At 40.8% G+C, this 17,713-nt stretch overlaps 1 protein-coding gene across 1 annotated transcript; it reads right to left on the reverse strand.

The window, feature by feature from the left end:
• Positions 1 to 389: 389 nt before the first annotated feature.
• TTC5 (tetratricopeptide repeat domain 5) lies at positions 390 to 17,483 on the reverse strand. The gene is made up of 10 exons (XM_005560664.4): positions 17,419 to 17,483; positions 13,331 to 13,463; positions 12,142 to 12,353; positions 10,788 to 10,938; positions 10,291 to 10,382; positions 8,343 to 8,399; positions 7,654 to 7,800; positions 7,259 to 7,473; positions 3,275 to 3,419; positions 390 to 1,001 (listed from the first exon to the last, which is right to left on the reverse strand). Exons 1-10 carry the CDS (start codon positions 17,467 to 17,469, stop codon positions 882 to 884), a joined length of 1,323 nt encoding a protein of 440 aa, XP_005560721.3. The 5' UTR covers positions 17,470 to 17,483; the 3' UTR covers positions 390 to 881.
• Between the last annotated feature and the right edge of the window lie 230 nt (positions 17,484 to 17,713).

A 17,713-nucleotide genomic window follows, 5' to 3' on the forward strand; every position in this document is an offset into this window, starting at 1 on the left:
ATTTCTCCATTTTACCACAAGGATATTACGATAAACTGTTATAAAACATGTCACTAGACTCTAAAGAAACTGAATATCCATCTAACTCTCTCTGATCCTTCAGCCTAGTAACACTATTAGAACAGTATTGTTCTGTCATCTTGGACCACAGTGAAGACCACCCCTAGGGAATGACAGAATGGGAAAATGGAAGAAAGCTGGTCTCTAGCAACTTTGTGGAGTTGCCATTCCTGCCCTGGGCTGTCTATTGTCAGAATTCTTTTAACTGGGAGAGAAATAAACTACTTTGTATAAAGAAAAAAACGGGATTATTACTCCCATAAATTGAAGTGATCCTAAAACCAAGAATACAAGCCTAGGGAGAATAAAGCAGGCCAAACTACATGGTATTTTTTTCTTCCAAACAAATTTATTCTGTTCCAGCCCCAAAGAAGAGGAAGGACCTAAATTTTAAAAATAACAATAAAAATTGCTAAAAACAAAGCCATTATAAAATTAAGCCCCCTCCTTTAGCAATAAATACTGAACTGATATATACATATGAGGCTTAGGAAGGAGGCAACAACAGGAACCTTGGGGACTGTGTCCCATGGCAAGATCCCAAGCCTTCTACCAATTCCATGCTCTTTGCTTAAAACATAGAGAGCAGTGGAAGAGACAGCAGAGATATGCCAGAAGAGTATGTGGCCCTGGAGAGAGCTGGAACATGATGAGGACAGAGGAGAGAGAAGAGATACGAAGTGTAATACAGGCAGGGAAAAGGAAAGTTCATTTAAAACATTCCTCCCATTCCTGCTGAATCACTGGATGTGGCTGGACCAACTGCACAGGGCCTTGTCCCCTCTCCTCCAGTCCCTGTTGAGCACACAAGTCAAAGAAGGTCATTCACACTGTGGTCGAGATGCCACTGTAGCAACAGCCTGGCTGCTAGATCCCTGAGGCTTCCCATTCACCACCAGCAGGAGGGGCGTCTCCACTCGAACACTGGAAAAGGAATAGTCCTAGAAAAGACAGACAAAGGTTCATTACAGATTCCAAGATGGAAAAAGCTCTAGCATGGGGATACACCACTTGCAACTTTCTGCACCACCTCCCCCACTGCATACTCCCTCTACTTTCATCTCACATCAGACAAAACTGAGCTAACAAAGGGGACGCAATTTTCCCAAAGTTTTCAGTCTTCAGAAGGAAAACATGGAGCATGTAAGGTCATGCAGTGCCACTACAAGAATAAGACAGCTCTTTGATTCAAAAAAGGCAAGTTCCTGGCACTGCCTAACAAAAGAATGCAACTAACTCGCACAGAATCTGCCTTTTCCCACGGTGTTTCCCGATAATTAACTAGATACACATAGCAGCCAGCCAGAGCCAGTGGGAATCCTGAGAAAATCTCAGTCCAAATTGTTTATAAGGTCCTAATTTAATCCACCAAATACAAATTAAAGTTACTTCTCTTTTTTATATCAAGAGGAGGAAATAGAATATGTAACAGAATGTAGCCGTTTTCCTAATCACAAAAAGGATATCAGCTCACTTTATCAGTTCAAGTGTATTTTAAGTTGTAAAACATGTTAAATAATCTTCCTCCAAAAAATATGGCAATGAGAGGCAGGCTCTTTTAAGTCCAAGTAAATTTAAAAGTTCTCATAAACCAATTTTTTTAAGTCTTCACAGAAATATCGATAAGTGACACCAAAAAATGGCAATTTAAACAAGAAATACAAATTAAAATAATATTCATGCTATATTTTTCATGTAAAATTAGGAAACAACTTTTCAAAGGTTTCCAACCAGAGTTGAGAAAAAAACTAGAGAAACACTTATTTACATCCCAGTTGGTAGTGACAACTAACTAGTACAATTTTCCAAAGAAATATTTGGCAATATGTATCAAAAGCATCTGAATTCTGCATACCCTTTGGACCCAGGACTCTGCATTAGAAATTCATTTAAGGAAATAATCACAGATACAAGCAAAGATATAAAAATCTTCACTGTGTTTCTAATTTTTTTTCTATTATAAAAGTACTAATCTAGATCTGAGGTCATCAAAGTCTTTCTGTAAAGGGCCAGAGAGTAAATATTTTAGGCTTTGTAGGTCAAATGGTCTCTGTTACGGAACAAGTCACCTGACACCACAGTGCAAAAACAGCCACAGACAATAGTAAGCAAATGAGTGTGGCTGTGTTCCAATAAAGCTTTATTTGTGGACACTGAAATCTGAATTTCCTGTAATTTTCACACATCACAAAATATTATGCTTCTGTCAATTTTTTCATTTAAGAACACAGAAACCATTCTCTTTTTCTTTTTCTTTTTTCTTTTTTCTTTTTTTTTTTTTTGAGGCAAAGACTTATCTCTATCACCCGGGCTGGCATGCAATGAGACAATGATGGCTTACGGTAGCCTCAAACTCCTGGGATAAAGTGGTTCTCTCACTTCAACCTCCTCAGTAGCTGGGACTACAGGCATGTGCTGCAATACCTGGCTAAGTTTTTAACATTTTTTTGTAGACACAGGGTCTCACTATGTGTTGCCCAGGTTGGTCTTAAACTCCTGGGCTCAAGTGATCCTCCCACCTTGGCCTTCCAAAAGTGCTGGGATTTTGGGCATGAGCCACCATGCCCAGCCTAAAAACCATTCTTAATAAAAACAAGCAGTGAGCCAGATTTGGTCCATGGGCTTTGCCAACCCCTGATCTAAATGGTTAAACAGTGGTTAAATATCTACATTCATAAGGTTTTTGTAAGAATTGAATGGGGCAAGGCAGGCAATAAAAAATCTTAGCACAGTGTCTGGCACTCAATTAAGTGTTAAATGAATGTTAACTATCATTACCATCTTCATCACCCCCTGTCTACTCAATGTGTGAAATATGTAAAAACATAGGAAACATTCACAAATATTGGCATATAATATCCCACTCATGATTTAAAATATAGATATAAATATATGTGCATATATTTATGAAAAGAAAAAAGACTTCAGGTATATACATCAAACTGTTAACAGTAACAGTTAAAAAGTAGTAACATCTGAGTGATAATATAACACCTCAGTGATAATATTTCACTCCATTTTTTAATGTTTTTGCTTACCAGTTTACCTTTTTAGTAAAAAACAATATATATATATAACATATACACACAAATATATATACACATAACCTACACACATACTCACATATAATTATTTCTATATCTTTTATAAAAAGATAAGCTTGGTTCTACTTTTAGAGCCTATGAGTTGGAAGAGAATCCTCGCCATCGCTCACCTTTCCTTTGTGCTGAATTCGGTGAAGACGCAGGTTAGGCTCAGGGATGGCTACAGAGTCTCCAATGAGCACTCCCCAGCTCTGCACTATATTGTACACCATCACTGCATAGCAAGGTCCATCTGAATCTACCAGGCCAAATGTACTGCCAGGTAAAGATAGATTAGGAGAGAGGACAACAAAAAGGTATGCAGGCAGGAAAGAAGAGCAGAAAGAGTGGTTTAAAAATACTAGCAAAATACTGGACTTAAAGTCAGTGACAGGTAATTAAAATAAAATATAAAATTTAATTTAATTAAAGTTTAAAAATAAAATACTAACAAAATAAACAAATGCTTTTTCTCAGTTACTCAGAAAACCTATCAGAGGTACCATCCTCCACTTTGTACATCTGAGTCTTCATTTTTCTGAAACTCATCAATCTGTCACTTTGCTAAGAACTTAGGACAAAGCACACTGAAGCCATTCAACAAATACTAATGAAGAACTAGACCAAAATGTTACAATTGTAACATTATTCCTGATCTATCAATTTAACTATCATACTCTTTTTTGGTTTTTTGTTTGTTTGTTTGTTTTGAGATGGAGTCTTGCTCAATCGCCCAGGCTGGAGTGCAGTGGCGCGATCTCGGCTCACTGCAAGCTCCGCCTCCCGGGTTCATGCCATTCTCCTGCCTCAGCCTCCCCAGTAGCTGGGACTATAGGCGCCCGCCACTACGCCCAGCTAGTTTTGTTTTGTTTGTTTTTTGTTTTTTTTTTTTTTGTATTTTTAGTAGAGACGGGGTTTCACTGTGTTAGCCAGGATGGTCTCAATCTCCTGACCTCATGATCCGCCCATCTCGGCCTGCCAAAGTGCTGGGATTACAGGCGTGAGCCACCGCGCCCAGCCAACTATCATGCTCTTAACCAAAGCCTCTAACCATCACTGTCTGTGTAGTTTAATTCCACAAACTTTCACCACACATTACATATGTGCCAAGCATTGTGTTTAGCAGTAAGATACCAATCCAGCTATGAATGACCTATAGTCTAGCAGGAGTCAAACAATGAAGTCATCACTTACAGTAAAGTGTGATGAGTGCTAGAATAGCTTTTCCCTTGTGCTGAATTCAGTGAAGCCACAGATTGGACTGTGGGAGCCCAGAGGAGAACTATCTAAATCAAAATTGGAAAGCAGGAAAGATTTCCTGGAAGAGGTGATGCTCGAAGTGAATCTTAAAGGGTAAAAAACCAGCTGGGTTAAAATAGAAAAATTAATCCTCAGTAAAAATTTTAAAAACCTCTGAGGGGACAGGAACAGAGATTGCCTTGGAGGGAACATGAGGGAACTTCCCAGAATGGTGGTAATGATCTCTGTTTGGGTTATACAGATATTTTCCATTTGTTAAAAGCTATGAAATGTACACTTAAAATTGCACATTTCATTGTATGTAAATTTTACATAAAAAGAAAAAATTGAAATACTGAACTCAGTTAATGACTGCATGCTAAAGTATGTAAAGTATATTGATCTCTGCAATTTACTCTGACAGCAGGATAAACAGACCGATACGTAATAAGCTAAGTAAAATAAAATGTTAATGGAAGAATATAAGTGATTGAGAACACAAATGTTCAATGTAAAATTCTTTCAACTTAGCTGTATGTTTGAAAATTTTTGAAACAAAATGTTAGAGGCAGAAGAGGATGTTAGCCATGTCAAGAAGAAGCTAGAGATTATCCAGGCAGAGTAACTGTATGCAAGACACAGAGGCATGAAAACAGCTGTTCTAAAACCAACAAAATTGTTCCGTGGTTGAAACAAAAGGCACAGGTGGGAAAGAGACAGAAGATAATGGACAGAGAAGTAGGAAGCAAATCATGAAGGACTTTGTATGCTAAGCTAAGTAGTTCACACTTTATCCCAAAAGCTACATATAGTACCAGCAAGGAATCTTAAATAAGAAGTAGCAATGGTCAGATTTACATCTAAGAAACATTTCTCTGGCAGCACTGTGGAACACTGGAGGAAACCAGTGTTAGGGAGATCTATTTGGAGAAGTGATAAAGGGGTGAATTAAGGTGGTAAACACAGAGAAGTCAAGTCTATAGGACAAAAAAGGCAAATCTTTTTGGAGAATGGAGAAGCCTATTCTTCCAAAAGTCTTAATCAAGTGACTGAGAGGTAATACCATTCATTCACAAGGAATCCAGGGAGGAGAAACAGATTTACAGAGAAAGATTTAGGTGAGTAATACTGAAATACTGAGTTAGAGATTTCTTATTGGAACCCAAAGGCAGTTGGTTATAGGGATCCAACACTTGGAAATGAAGCTTGGCTGGAGATACATCTGTGACATATAGGAGGCTGCCAAAGCCTTGGGTTTATACGACATCACAAGGCAAGATGATCTATAGACAGGATGGAGAAGAATCACACTCATGCCATCACGTGACACACCTGAATTCACAGGAAACATTGCAATCAAGCAAAGCACTCTCCTGATGAATCCAGTCAAAGCCTCGGAATCCTTCTACATAGTATGTCAGGCAACTACTGACAAGTGATCAAAGTTGGCAACTATAGGCCATCCTGGTATAAAGAGAAAAAAAGGAAAAAAACAAAAATAGAGTCCTGAGAATCTAAGATTTAAAAGCTGGGCAGAAAAAGAGAAACCAAGGAGTGGCAAAATATCTATTTGCTCTCAAGGTCTTCTAAAACCTACCTTTGTCTATATCCCTTTCTAATTCTTCTCAGCTCTAGGATTTGCTCTAGTTAACTAAACTGTTCTCAGCTACCTTTTTGCCCTTCAACTCATCAAACACACAAACCCCTAGAAAACGCCATGGAGAAAGCTGGGCCATATAATGGGAATTGTGAATATTTCCGTTTAGATGGAACAGAAGGCAACTGTGAAAGGCAATAGTTACAGATAAGTCAGAATGTTTTGGAACCACGCAATAGAAGTTGCTGAATCCAGTGCCTAGAAAGACAATGGTGATCCTAGGAAAATAATAATTTCAGTAGAAAAGAGAAAGGGGAAACCAGTCAACCAGGGATTAGGAAGTGAGTGAAGGACCAAGGAGTGGTGGCACTCACTAAACCCAAACTTTTCAAGATCCAAAAATTTTCTAAATAAATATTCTTAATTCATTTCCTCCGCTGCTAGCAGCACCTGCACCTGGGTCCTTGACATTTCTTTTTTTTTTTTTGAGACGGAGTCTCGCTCAGTCGCCCAGGCTGGAGTGCAGTGGCCAGATCTCAGCTCACTGCAAGCTCCGCCTCCCGGGTTCACGCCATTCTCCGGCCTCAGCCTCCCGAGTAGCTGGGACTATAGGCGCCCGCCACCTCGCCCGGCTAGTTGTCTTTTTTAGTAGAGACTGGGTTTCACCGTGTTAGCCAGGATGGTCTTGATCTCCTGACCTCGTGATCTGCCTGTCTCGGCCTCCCAAAGTGCTGGGATTACAGGCTTGAGCCACCGCGCCCGGCCTGACATTTCTTTTTTCTCACTCCCTATTACACATATACTACACACTCAACAAATATTTGTTGAATGACATCTAAGACAATCTCCCAACCAGACTTTAAATTATAACTCAAAGCTCACTTTTCAGAACTGCCTAATTATACCTAAGTACAAACAGGACTAAGAATTTGTCCTCCTTCAACTTCTATGATCATGAAAATGCAAAGGGACAGAAGAATTTTGAGGTTTCTGTCTTATAAAAAAAAAGTCCTGCCAAATTTCAACTATGGATATAGGAACCCACATAGCACCAAACTCAAGGATAAAAAACGGGCAGTGACAGAATCTACAAAAGCCTCTGATCAAAAGATTGTTAAACATCACCTAGGCAATATCTGCCCATGGGACAGTCACAGAAGGAAATCAGAAGTCACAAATCTGTGACCACTGACAATCTCCTCAACTGCCAGGGAAAGAACAGGAAGTGACAGCAATTAGTTCAAAAGGGTAAAACGGGGGAAATCCAAGAGAAACTCACAAGGGGACTTTCTCTTCTGTGGTAAGGCTAAACACCACCTTTCCCAGGATGACGGCACCACTGTTCACCCCAGGCTGAAGCGTACTCAGTGGCTTGAGCTCCAGGGTCACTTTCTGCCCAGAGGCTGACTGGTAGTGCCCATCACCGCAAGGGCCTAGATGGGCTGGGCGCAAGCTTCCCAGCATGCTCTGCAGCTTTTTGGTCTTCACCTTTCCCTACAAAGAAGAGGAAATAGGTAAGAAGCTGGAAACTAGTCGCCTTCCTTGAGACTCTAATCCTTCCCTCCCACCCACTTCTATAGGGTCACGACCTCCTAAACCTATTTATTCTTATTTTATTGACCCACAGCAAAAAAAAAAAAAAAAAGTAGAATTCAGCCCTTTAGACATGTTTACCTTACTCTCAAGGAGGCTGGTTAATCTATCCAGGAATTCCAGAAGTTGTTGCTCTCGTTGCCGGGGCTCTGGCCAGGCAGGGTCCAGGGCAGCAGCCCGAGAGAAGCCCTCCAGGGCCTCCCCATAGCTCTCTTCGTATTTATGCAACTGTACAAGAAGTATATCCCAATTATAAGTATATCCAAACAAACTATCCCGAGGGAATAATGGCACCATGGACTAGGAATCTAGAGAAATAAACTGTTTTCCTTCCTGGTTATTTTCCTGTACTATAATAAACAGCCTCAAGAGCTGGTAACACCTTACTTATATCCTTCTTCCTAGCCAAGATGATCACAATCCCAAAGATGGAATCATTTTAAAGAAGCTAATTTCCAAACTCTAAAATAGTTAAGTTGTATACCTTGGGTCACTTGACCTTTATATTTACTTAACATTTCAGAAGTCTTCTGAAAGATGCCCCCATTGTCTACATATTCTTCTACCTCCTCAGCCCCTTCTCCTTTCCCTCCAGTGACTACACCAGATACTGAAGCCAAACCGAGCTAGCTGTTTATAGAACAGCACGGCTTTCCTCTCGCAGTCTGTACCCAGTCTGTGTCCCTATGCACACTCCGTTATCCTCACAAGCTAAGACCTAGGTGTCTTATTTATTTGACCCTCAGATGACTATACCCCAAAGGTCTTACCGTCGCCCTGTTCAAATGAAGGTCAGGATTGCTAGAAGCTTTTCTGTCAACCTTCTCCTATAATGGGATAAAAAGATTATCAGGGGATCCTGTCTCAATGTTAAGGACTAACATGCCCAACATGTCCTACACCTCCTCTTCCTAGAGAAATGGAAGTTTCTTCCTTGCCAAAATGTAATCTATACCACAGAAGCAGTTACTGTATAACAAGTGTGGGTATCTTAGTCCCTAAAACCTTAGGGATATAAGTGTTTTTGTATGTGTAAGACTTTAAAATATTATTGTAATTTATCCATGTAGCATTGCAAAGATAGAATAAATCTTTATATAAATGAAATATGTGGCCCGGGCACAGTGGCTCACGCCTGTAATCCCAGCACTTTGGAAAGCCGAGGCGGGTAGATCACGAGGTCAAGAGATTGAGACCATCCTGGCCAACATGGTGAAACCCTGTCTCTACTAAAAATACAAAAATTAGCTGGGCATGGTGGCGTACGCATGTAATACCAGCTACTCAAGAGGCTGAGGCAGGAGAATCACTTGAACCTGGGAGACAGAGGTTGCAGTGAGCCAAGATCGTGCCGCTGCACTCCAGCCTGGGTGGCAGAGTGAGACTCCTTCTCAACAACAACAAAAAAAGATTAAAAAGCGACTATTTAGCAGAAGCCAAATATAAAATGAAGGAATACACCATACTACTCTTTAAAATGTAAACATTCACCGAATTAAGAAATCAGAGTAAAATATAATTGCTCTAAAAGTTCCATGATTGAAAAAAGGCAGTTTAAAGTTAGAGTTGCGGGGAGAGTGGCAGGAGTGGGAGAAAAACAAATTTAAAAGGGCAGTCCCTGAATTGCAAACATGAACATACAGTAGCTGTGTTCTTTATTCTACCACATGGAGCAGAGTAAGTAATGATAAGTTAAAAAGCAATTCTCTGTATCAAGAGAAGCAAAAGAAGAAAGGTAAATATGAGAGCTAAATAAAAAGTGCTCAGAGGACCAATGTGAAGTCAGAAGCCAATTCTAATAATGAGAAAAAAGGCACTCAAAGTCTGAGGGAAAGCCCTATGCAAATGCCTATCAATACAAAAATGCTTGAAAACCTAAACAAATTTCTTGAAAACCTAAATAATCTAATTCACTTAATTCCTAGGAAATGACACAGAACAAGCTACACATTGTTTTCTCTTTCAGCCCATGGGAAATCCAGAGCCATATTATCTAACGGTTAATTTGGGAATAGCACTTAATTTACACTGAAGTATAAGTTTTTCATTGTTCTTTAAAATGAATGTGACCAGGCGCGGTGGCTCAAGCCTGTAATCCCAGCACTTTGGGAGGCCGAGACGGGCGGATCACGAGGTCAGGAGATCGAGACCATCCTGGCTAACACGGTGAAACCCCGTCTCTACTAAAAAATACAAAAAAACTAGCCGGGTGAGGTGGCGGGCGCCTGTAGTCCCAGCTACTCAGGAGGCTGAGGCAGGAGAATGGCGTGAACCTGGGAGGCGGAGCTTGCAGTGAGCTGAGATCCGGCCACTGCACTCCAGCCTGGGCGACAGAGTGAGACTCCATTTCAAAAAAGAAAAAAAAAAAAAGAATGTACAAAAATATTAATAAGCATTATTTTAATAACTTTCTTCTCATTAAGAAAGATGAACACGTTGAGGCAGCTCTGTGATTTGGTTATGTATGTGTGTAAGAAACCCAGACAGGTTAAGGAGCTATCCAGCATCAACGCACCACAATGCAAGCGGTTCCTCACACTCACGTTATAAGAAGTCAGTCATCTCTGCAGACACATCTTTGCAAAATCACACAAATGAGATGCCAGCAAACACTGCCACTGCCTGTGATGCTTGCTAAAAGGGCCACAGAGAAGACTGAACAACGCTTTTGCTTCTGTTGTTGCCTATTCATCTGGCCTGGTGACCATAAGTACTTACTGCTTGGGCATAGGCACTGAGGGCTTGCTGGGAGATCTTTGGGTTCTGGCCAGTAGAGAAGTAAAGGGAAAGATATGAATTCCCAAGGATATCTGAAAGAGAAACACAGTGACGAATCATCTCAGAGTCCAAGTTCAAGATATGACTTATTTTGATCATTCTTGAAAGTATATTTGAGAGGTCCCACATGAAACCCAAATCAAGAACGACACGATACTTAGTATACCCAAAATTCCCCTACAATAGAGCAACAAGGTCCCCAAACTGAAATTTGAACAGACCGTACAAAAGCCCTGCCTTGCTTATGTGAAAACTAGGATCAAAAGGTCGAAGAGTTCCTAGAAAAGCAGTTCACCAAAATGTCCTTCGTGTGTCTTCAAAACAAAGATGCCCTGGCTTAAACCTCAGAGGCAGACTCAAAAGATGGACTGCAAATGTTGCTCTGATTGAAAACATCTGCTCTAGAACCCTGTTGGATATCTTTTGAGAGCACTCACACCAGGAGCGGCCATCATGGACATCCATCTGAACAGCCAGCTTAGCCTGTCGGACACTGTCCATGACATGGTGAGAATGTTCATCTTCAGTGCCAGTCCGCAGCTGGCGAAGCACCATTGACAGGTTTTGCAAGGAGACTTTGTTCCTGCACTGCAAATAGAAAAGGCACATACTCAATCTTCCCGATTCTACCTCCCCTTCCCAGATGTATTCTGAATTCAATCTTCTAAATCTAATTTTTTACTTTTTCAAATTTTTTGTTTTGTTTTGGTTTGGTTTGGTTTGAGGTGGAGTCTTGCTCTGTCGCCCAGGCGGAAGTGCAATGGCGCAATCTCAGCTCACTGCAACCTTTGCCTCCTGAGTTCAAGTCATTCTCCTGCCTCAGCTTCCCAAGTAGCTGGGACTACAGGTATTTACCACCATGCCTGGCTAATTTTGGTATTTTTAGTAGAGACAGGGTTTCACCATGTTGGCCAGGCTGGTCTCGAACTCCTGACCCCAAGTGATCTGCCCACCTCAGCCTTCCAAAGTGCTAAGATTACGGGAGGGGGTGAGCCACCGCACCTGGCCATATTTTTCTTTTTGAGATAGGGTCTCACTCTGTCACCCAGGATGGAGTGCAGTGGCACGATCTTGGCTCACAGCAACCTCCACCTCCTGGGTTCAAGTGATTCCTGCGCCTCAGCCTCCTGAGTAACTGGGATTATAGGCACGTGCAACCATGCCCAGGTAATTTTTGTGTATTTGGTAGAGGTGGCGTTTCATCATGTTGGCCAGGCTGGTCTCAAACTCGTGACCTCAAACGATCTGCCCACCTCGGCCTCCCAAAGTGCTGGGATTACAGGCATGATGGTCACCACATCTGGCATATATATATATGTATATATATATTTTATTATTACTATTATTATTATTTTTTTTTTTTTTTAGAGACAAGGTCTCACCATGTTGCCTAGGCTGGTCTCAAAATCCTGAGCTCCAGTGATCCTCCTGCCTCAGCCTCTCAAAGTGCTAGGATTACAAGTATAAGCTACCACACCCAGGCTTAATTTTTTCATCTAAATTCTTGCTGCCATCTGTATCTTCAACCCCCATCTACAAGGATCAGCTTAGTTGCTAACTTTTCTTCACTTCCTTTCTCCCCCTGAACCTGATCCCATCATCATCTTCCTTTCCCAGGACCCTGCCTCTATTTTCCTCATTCAGGTCTGCTCTCCAACCTTTCCTCCCTCCAGATTCCGTCCTAGTTCAATTTCAGTTCTACTCTGGTATTAATGTCCTAGGAAAACTCATAGAACCAAAGAAATTCATCCTTCCCATCTGTGCTTTCCAAAAGGATAGGGGGCAGCTCACATGGGTAAGGGCTCCTGAGAAGCAGGTGTGGGCAGCTGCAACATCCCCTTTTTTCCAGTACACTTCACCCAGCTGGTTCCAGGCTTCCACCAGCTTGGGCTCCAGCTTCACAGCCTTTGACAGAAGCTCCTCAGCCTTAGGGCTATAGTCAGGAGTCACATTTAGTGCTTTCCCGGTTAGCATCAGAACTTGCGCCTTGCCCTGGACAGAACCTAAGAGGAAGAAAAAAAGATAAAGTGGGAAAAAAACAAGCAATCTTACAGTTAAAGACCAGGGCACTTTCTCTCAAAAAATAACTCCATGTCAGTTTTAGGAATAAAAAGAGTTGAGGAAAATATTTATCAACAAACCATTTATTGAAAGCTCACCATAAGCAGAGTGCTATATTAGCTAATTGGGCAACAAAGAAAGCACTATTTCTAGAGCTTCTGCCATCTGTTTTTTGGGCCCCTATCTACAAGGATCAGCTCGGTTGCTAATTTTCCTAGAGCGATTTACAATCTAGGTGAAGACAAAGCATAAACATGGAAAATTAAAACCACGAAAAAGAGCATACAGCATTAGCCCAGTGAATGGGCTTTAACAAGTCAAGAGGAGTCAGGACAAATAGCTATCATTAAAACAAAAGACAGAGAGAAAGAAAAGACCCTCCAGATTAGAAAATGACATAAACAAAGACACAGAATCAAAAGTACATGTGGCCATGTTCAAGGGAGAATAAATGGTTCAACCTGGATGAAACAGAAAGTTCCTCTACAAGTAATTAGTCAGCGATAAGGTTAGAAAACAGAGTAAAACAATGGACACTTAAATACCAGGTTAAGGGGTTTAGACTTCAGCGAGTCAAAAGGCAGACAAGAGGATCAGGTTAAATGCATGAAGTAATGATTTAGGAAGATGACCATGGCCATCGTGTTATATAAGTGGATTTGAAAGTAAAAGAAATTAGAGGCAGAAAGTCAAATTACTGCAATAGTTCCAGTAAGTATGCTCTTTCATTTCATGCCATTTGCTATAATCAAATTAGCTTAGGGAATGAAAGGTTGCAGAGGGGCCCTGAGAAGTAATATTACATTGTACTACCCTATAGCAGTAACAGATAGGATACCAAAGAGTCTACGAGGAGGGAGTAAAGGTCGATCACATTTCACTGAAGGATGGGGGGTTGCACAGTCTCTAGGGCTCATACCCACTACTTCTTCCATCTGCTGTAGGGTCTTCTCCATCTCCTTCCGCACATCCTGTTGCTTCCTCCCAGCATCCTCAACACTATGTGTCTCAAAATAGCAGTCTCGAAATGAATAGAGCTGATCCACTAGTTCCTAAAAAGTATGACAACGGAACCATTAAGTGGAGAGAGCACTGGACAGGGAAACTTGAAATTGGCTAGCCATACCATCTCTTGGTCTAGAAAGACCAATTCTCTTATCTCACCTAGGAATGGCACAATAGGCAAGTGCACAGGTTTGCTAAAATGCCACAAATCATGAGGAAAAGCAGCCAGTACCCCAGGCCAGCTCTCATGGTCCCATGTTGTCCCATGCCAGTGTCTGTACTGTGATGACTGTTTTCTCTCCCTGCCCCAGCAGGGCTTCTAATATGACTAAACACTTCACATACCACAGTCATGAGGAGGGAAACACTGCAACTTAAGATAAACCAAAAGTTAGTAAGATCATTCTATATGGTCCTGGTCCTCAAAGAATAACACTTTGAAATTTACCCTTAAAGTTGGACTTCTCAACTAAAACCATTTTATCGCTGATTTTTCATATGCTGATATCTGAAAATACAATACAACCTTTGTGAATATAATAAACATGTTAGAGAGTCATTGTTTTCCACCACAAACATACCAATTTGAACTTGGTAACTTTGGTATTTTTGCAGCATTTTGTTATTTTAAATGCTTATTGTGGTTTTGTTTAGTTCGAATTTTTTGTCAAGTCATCTTCTGGGTGTCTTGGATTTTTTATAAGTAAATATTCTCTTTCCTCTTAAATGCCTCTGAGTCTTCCTGTCAGATGAGGCAAAGCTTTTCCACTACAGGTCAAGCATCCCTAATCCAAAAATCTGAAATCCTCCAAAATCCGAAACTTTTGAAATGCTGACACCACAAGTAGAATATTCCACACCTGACACACAGTCAAAATGCAGTCAAAGCATTGTTTCAGGCACAAAATTATTAAAAATATTGTATCAAATTACTTTCAGCCTATGTGTATAAAGTGTAAATGAAACAATTTTTTTTTTTCTTTTTTAAAAGACAGGGTCACCAGGCACGGTGGTTCACGCCTGTAATCCCAGCACTTTGGTAGGCCCAGGCAGACGGATCACGAAGAGATCGAAACCATCCTGGTCAACATGGTGAAACCCAGTCTCTACTAAAAATGCAAAAATTAGCCAGGCATGGTGGCGCACACCTGTAGTCCCACCTACTTGGGAGGCTAAGGCAGGAGAATTGCTTGAATCTCGGAGACAGAGGCTGCAGTGAGCCGAGATTGCGCCACTGCACTCCAGCCTGGCCACAGAGTCTCAAAAAAAAAAAAAAAAAGAGAGCCTCGTAGGTTACCCAGGCTGGTCTCAAACTCCTGATTTCAAGCAATCCCCCCAACTCAGCCTTCCAAAATGCTAGAACTACAGGCATAAGTCACCAAGTTTCATATTTAGATTTGGGTCCCATCCCCAAGTTATCTCATTATGTATATGCAGATATTCCAAAATGCAAAAAGATCTGAAATCCAAAAAACTTCTAGTCCTAAGTATTTTGGACAAGAGATACCCTATTCTTTCCTGAAACTGAACAGATAGCAGCAGAAATATATAATCACTTCCCATCGAGTCTAATCAACGGTCTTCACAACATATCCTGAATTCACCCACCTGACTCCGTCCCACTATGACCACTCCTGGATTACATCAGCTTCATTACTTGCCCGGAATGCAAGAGCTTCTTAACCAGTCATCTTGTTTCTGTTCTCTCTCATTCTCCTCACTGTAGTGGGAGTGATCTTATAAAAAATGTACATCGTATCACAAACCTTCAAATAGTTTCCCATTGCAGACAGAATAAAATCCAAGTCCTTATCATGGCCTAGAAGACTGTATGAGCTGAACTACCACCACCCATCCTGACACAAACTTCACTTCTCAGCACTCTCTCTCCTACGATACTCAAGCCAGAGTGGCCTTCATGCAGTTTCTCAAACCCATCAAGCTCAGCCCACCCGGAAGCCCTTACACATGCTTTTCCTTATGCCTGGACACTTTCTCCAGATCTCTGCATAACTTATTCCTCATCATCATTTAGATCTTAGATCAAATATCAATTCCAGAGAGGTTTTCCCTAATTACTCAAACCAAATGAATATCTTCCTTCTGTCGTCTACTGTTAAATCATACTCTTATTTTTCTTCATACTTATTTAAAATCATGTGGCCTATCATTAATTGTCTATTGTCTGCCTCCATCACTGAAATGTAACCTCCAGGATGGAAAGGACTTTATTCTGTTTTGTTTCGAGCTACACCTGAGCACCAGAACAGGACTTGGGATATAATAGGCTCTCATTCACTATACTTGATTGAATTAACTAACTACCCCTGTTCTAACAAATACATATGTGCTATACTTAATTTAAAATCCTATCCAGAATGAAGAGAACAGACTAGCACCCTCTGCAGTAATGCTTTTCAAATTTTATTGTATTATATCCAAGACCCAGCCTGCAGAAACTCTGATTTTAACAGTTTAGCAGAACTCAAAATTCTACATTTTTAACAGGCACCCCAGATGATTGTAATGAAACTGTAACACACACTTTGAGAAATATCCTTTTATACATTCCTTTTACACTAAAATGTCTATAACAATGAAATCAAAGTTTACCACCATCTCCATGAACAGCAACACCATTATCTAATACTTTTCCTCTTCTCTACTTCACTCCTTTATTCCATTCCTGCACCGACCCCACCCCAACATAACCAAAGTATCCTCTCCCAAGCTGCTTAGGACATTTACCACAAATGAACCTAGGAAAAGACAATTCTCATAAAAAATTACAACCAATTTCCTTTTGTCCTGAAATCAACATGGCTGCAAATTAAGACTTTTAGAGGGGGGCTTAATGATTGGTTTTAGTTGTTAAAGCAAACATTCAAGAACTTGTTTGGTTTTATTGTTTGGTTTTGTTTTCCTCTGGACTGAACGTTTTTAGAAACTTATTTTCTCATGGCAAAATCAATACATGTAAGTTGTTAAAATTCAAATAGATACATGTAAAAAACAGAAAGTAAAAAATTCCCCCAAACAACCTCAGTGATAACCACTGATTTGTATACCTTTTCAGATTCTTTTCTGTACCTATACAAACGTATATACACCAATAATGTTTCTAATATAGAACCAGAATTGATTCTCTGATTTCAGTCAGTCACAATTAGGGAATAAAATGAAGTTAATCCAAATCAGTTGGAATACTAAAAGGTGTTAGTTACTATTTTAATCTACTCAAGAACAAAGAAATTTCACCAATATTTAAATTTGTGCGTTAAACACCTTTAGGCAAGTTACAAGCCTGTCATAGTTCTAATATTTAAGTTACAGGCTGTCTTGGAACGAAGAACTGAGTTCCTGAGGTTTAAGGAAAATCGTGGGGCCTTAAAGGCAAAGAGCCAAGCAATTAGTTAACGCCTCCCTACCAAGCCCAAAAGCCTAGTCTTACTCAGAAGCACAGTCATCTGTCGACTACGTGGAGTCTGGACCCCGCTGCATCAGACCCCAAAGTGGAACTACACATGTTGAAAGAAATCAAAACTGAAATCCTAAGGGGAGTAACCAGGACACTTGCAGTGCAGGTCATCAGTGTGATTGTTGCCAAATTCAAAGCAGAAAGGTGTTAAATGGCTTTTGTAGGGATCAAAACAACATGTAATAGTTCATGCAGATCTGCCATACACATGTATATGCTATTCGTTACGGATGAATCGAGAAAACAACGTCCTCTCTAAAAATGTACATGAATAGTTAGGAGCAACAAATCCTCTTCCATACAGGACTGAAATTAACCGCAGTCAGGTAGACAGCAGGAGGTTCCAACACACTGGGAGGCTCCCTCGCTGGCTGCGGCTGCACCCTCGAGGGTTGTTATAGTAACCGCACAGACGCACGCAGCTTCGCGTGTGTGCCGGGGAATTCGCGGGCACTACATAAACTGGACTCCCTGCTTCATTCGGAGTAACAAAAACACATACAGATTTTAATCTAAGGCCCCACCTGCAATTTCTGCAAGATCGGCTTGACTTCTTCCTCTTCATCAGCCATCATCTCCCCGCCACTCCACCCCCAACTTTATAACCACAGAGACGCACGCCCTCTCTCATCGCGGAACCACAGCGACATCTGGCGCTCTGGAGGCTTTTCTGCCCACGAAGGGCTTTGCTTCAAACCAACTTAACTGTTATTTCCTACAGCACATAGATGCTCTGCAATCACTTTTGAGTTCATAAACTTGTTTCTTTCCCAGATCCTGGAAACAAAATGTCCTCAGCTTAATTTCTATATTCTTGTT

The sequence above is a fragment of the Macaca fascicularis genome, chromosome 7 (genome assembly GCF_037993035.2).
Source record: "Macaca fascicularis isolate 582-1 chromosome 7, T2T-MFA8v1.1".
Taxonomy (NCBI): Eukaryota; Metazoa; Chordata; class Mammalia; order Primates; family Cercopithecidae; genus Macaca; species Macaca fascicularis.

What these genes read in the sequence shown, in the direction of transcription:
- TTC5 (XM_005560664.4), bottom strand. Translation starts at nt 17,469, where the DNA reads ATGATGGCTGATGAAGAGGAAGAAGTCAAGCCGATCTTGCAGAAATTG. An exon ending in TCTCAGGAGCCCTTACCCAT is followed by an intron (nt 10,939 to 12,141) that starts GTGAGCTGCCCC and finishes TTCTATTTGCAG; the next exon opens with TGCAGGAACAAAGTCTCCTT. An exon ending in TTCATTTGAACAGGGCGACG is followed by an intron (nt 7,801 to 8,342) that starts GTAAGACCTTTG and finishes CTTCTTGTACAG; the next exon opens with TTGCATAAATACGAAGAGAG.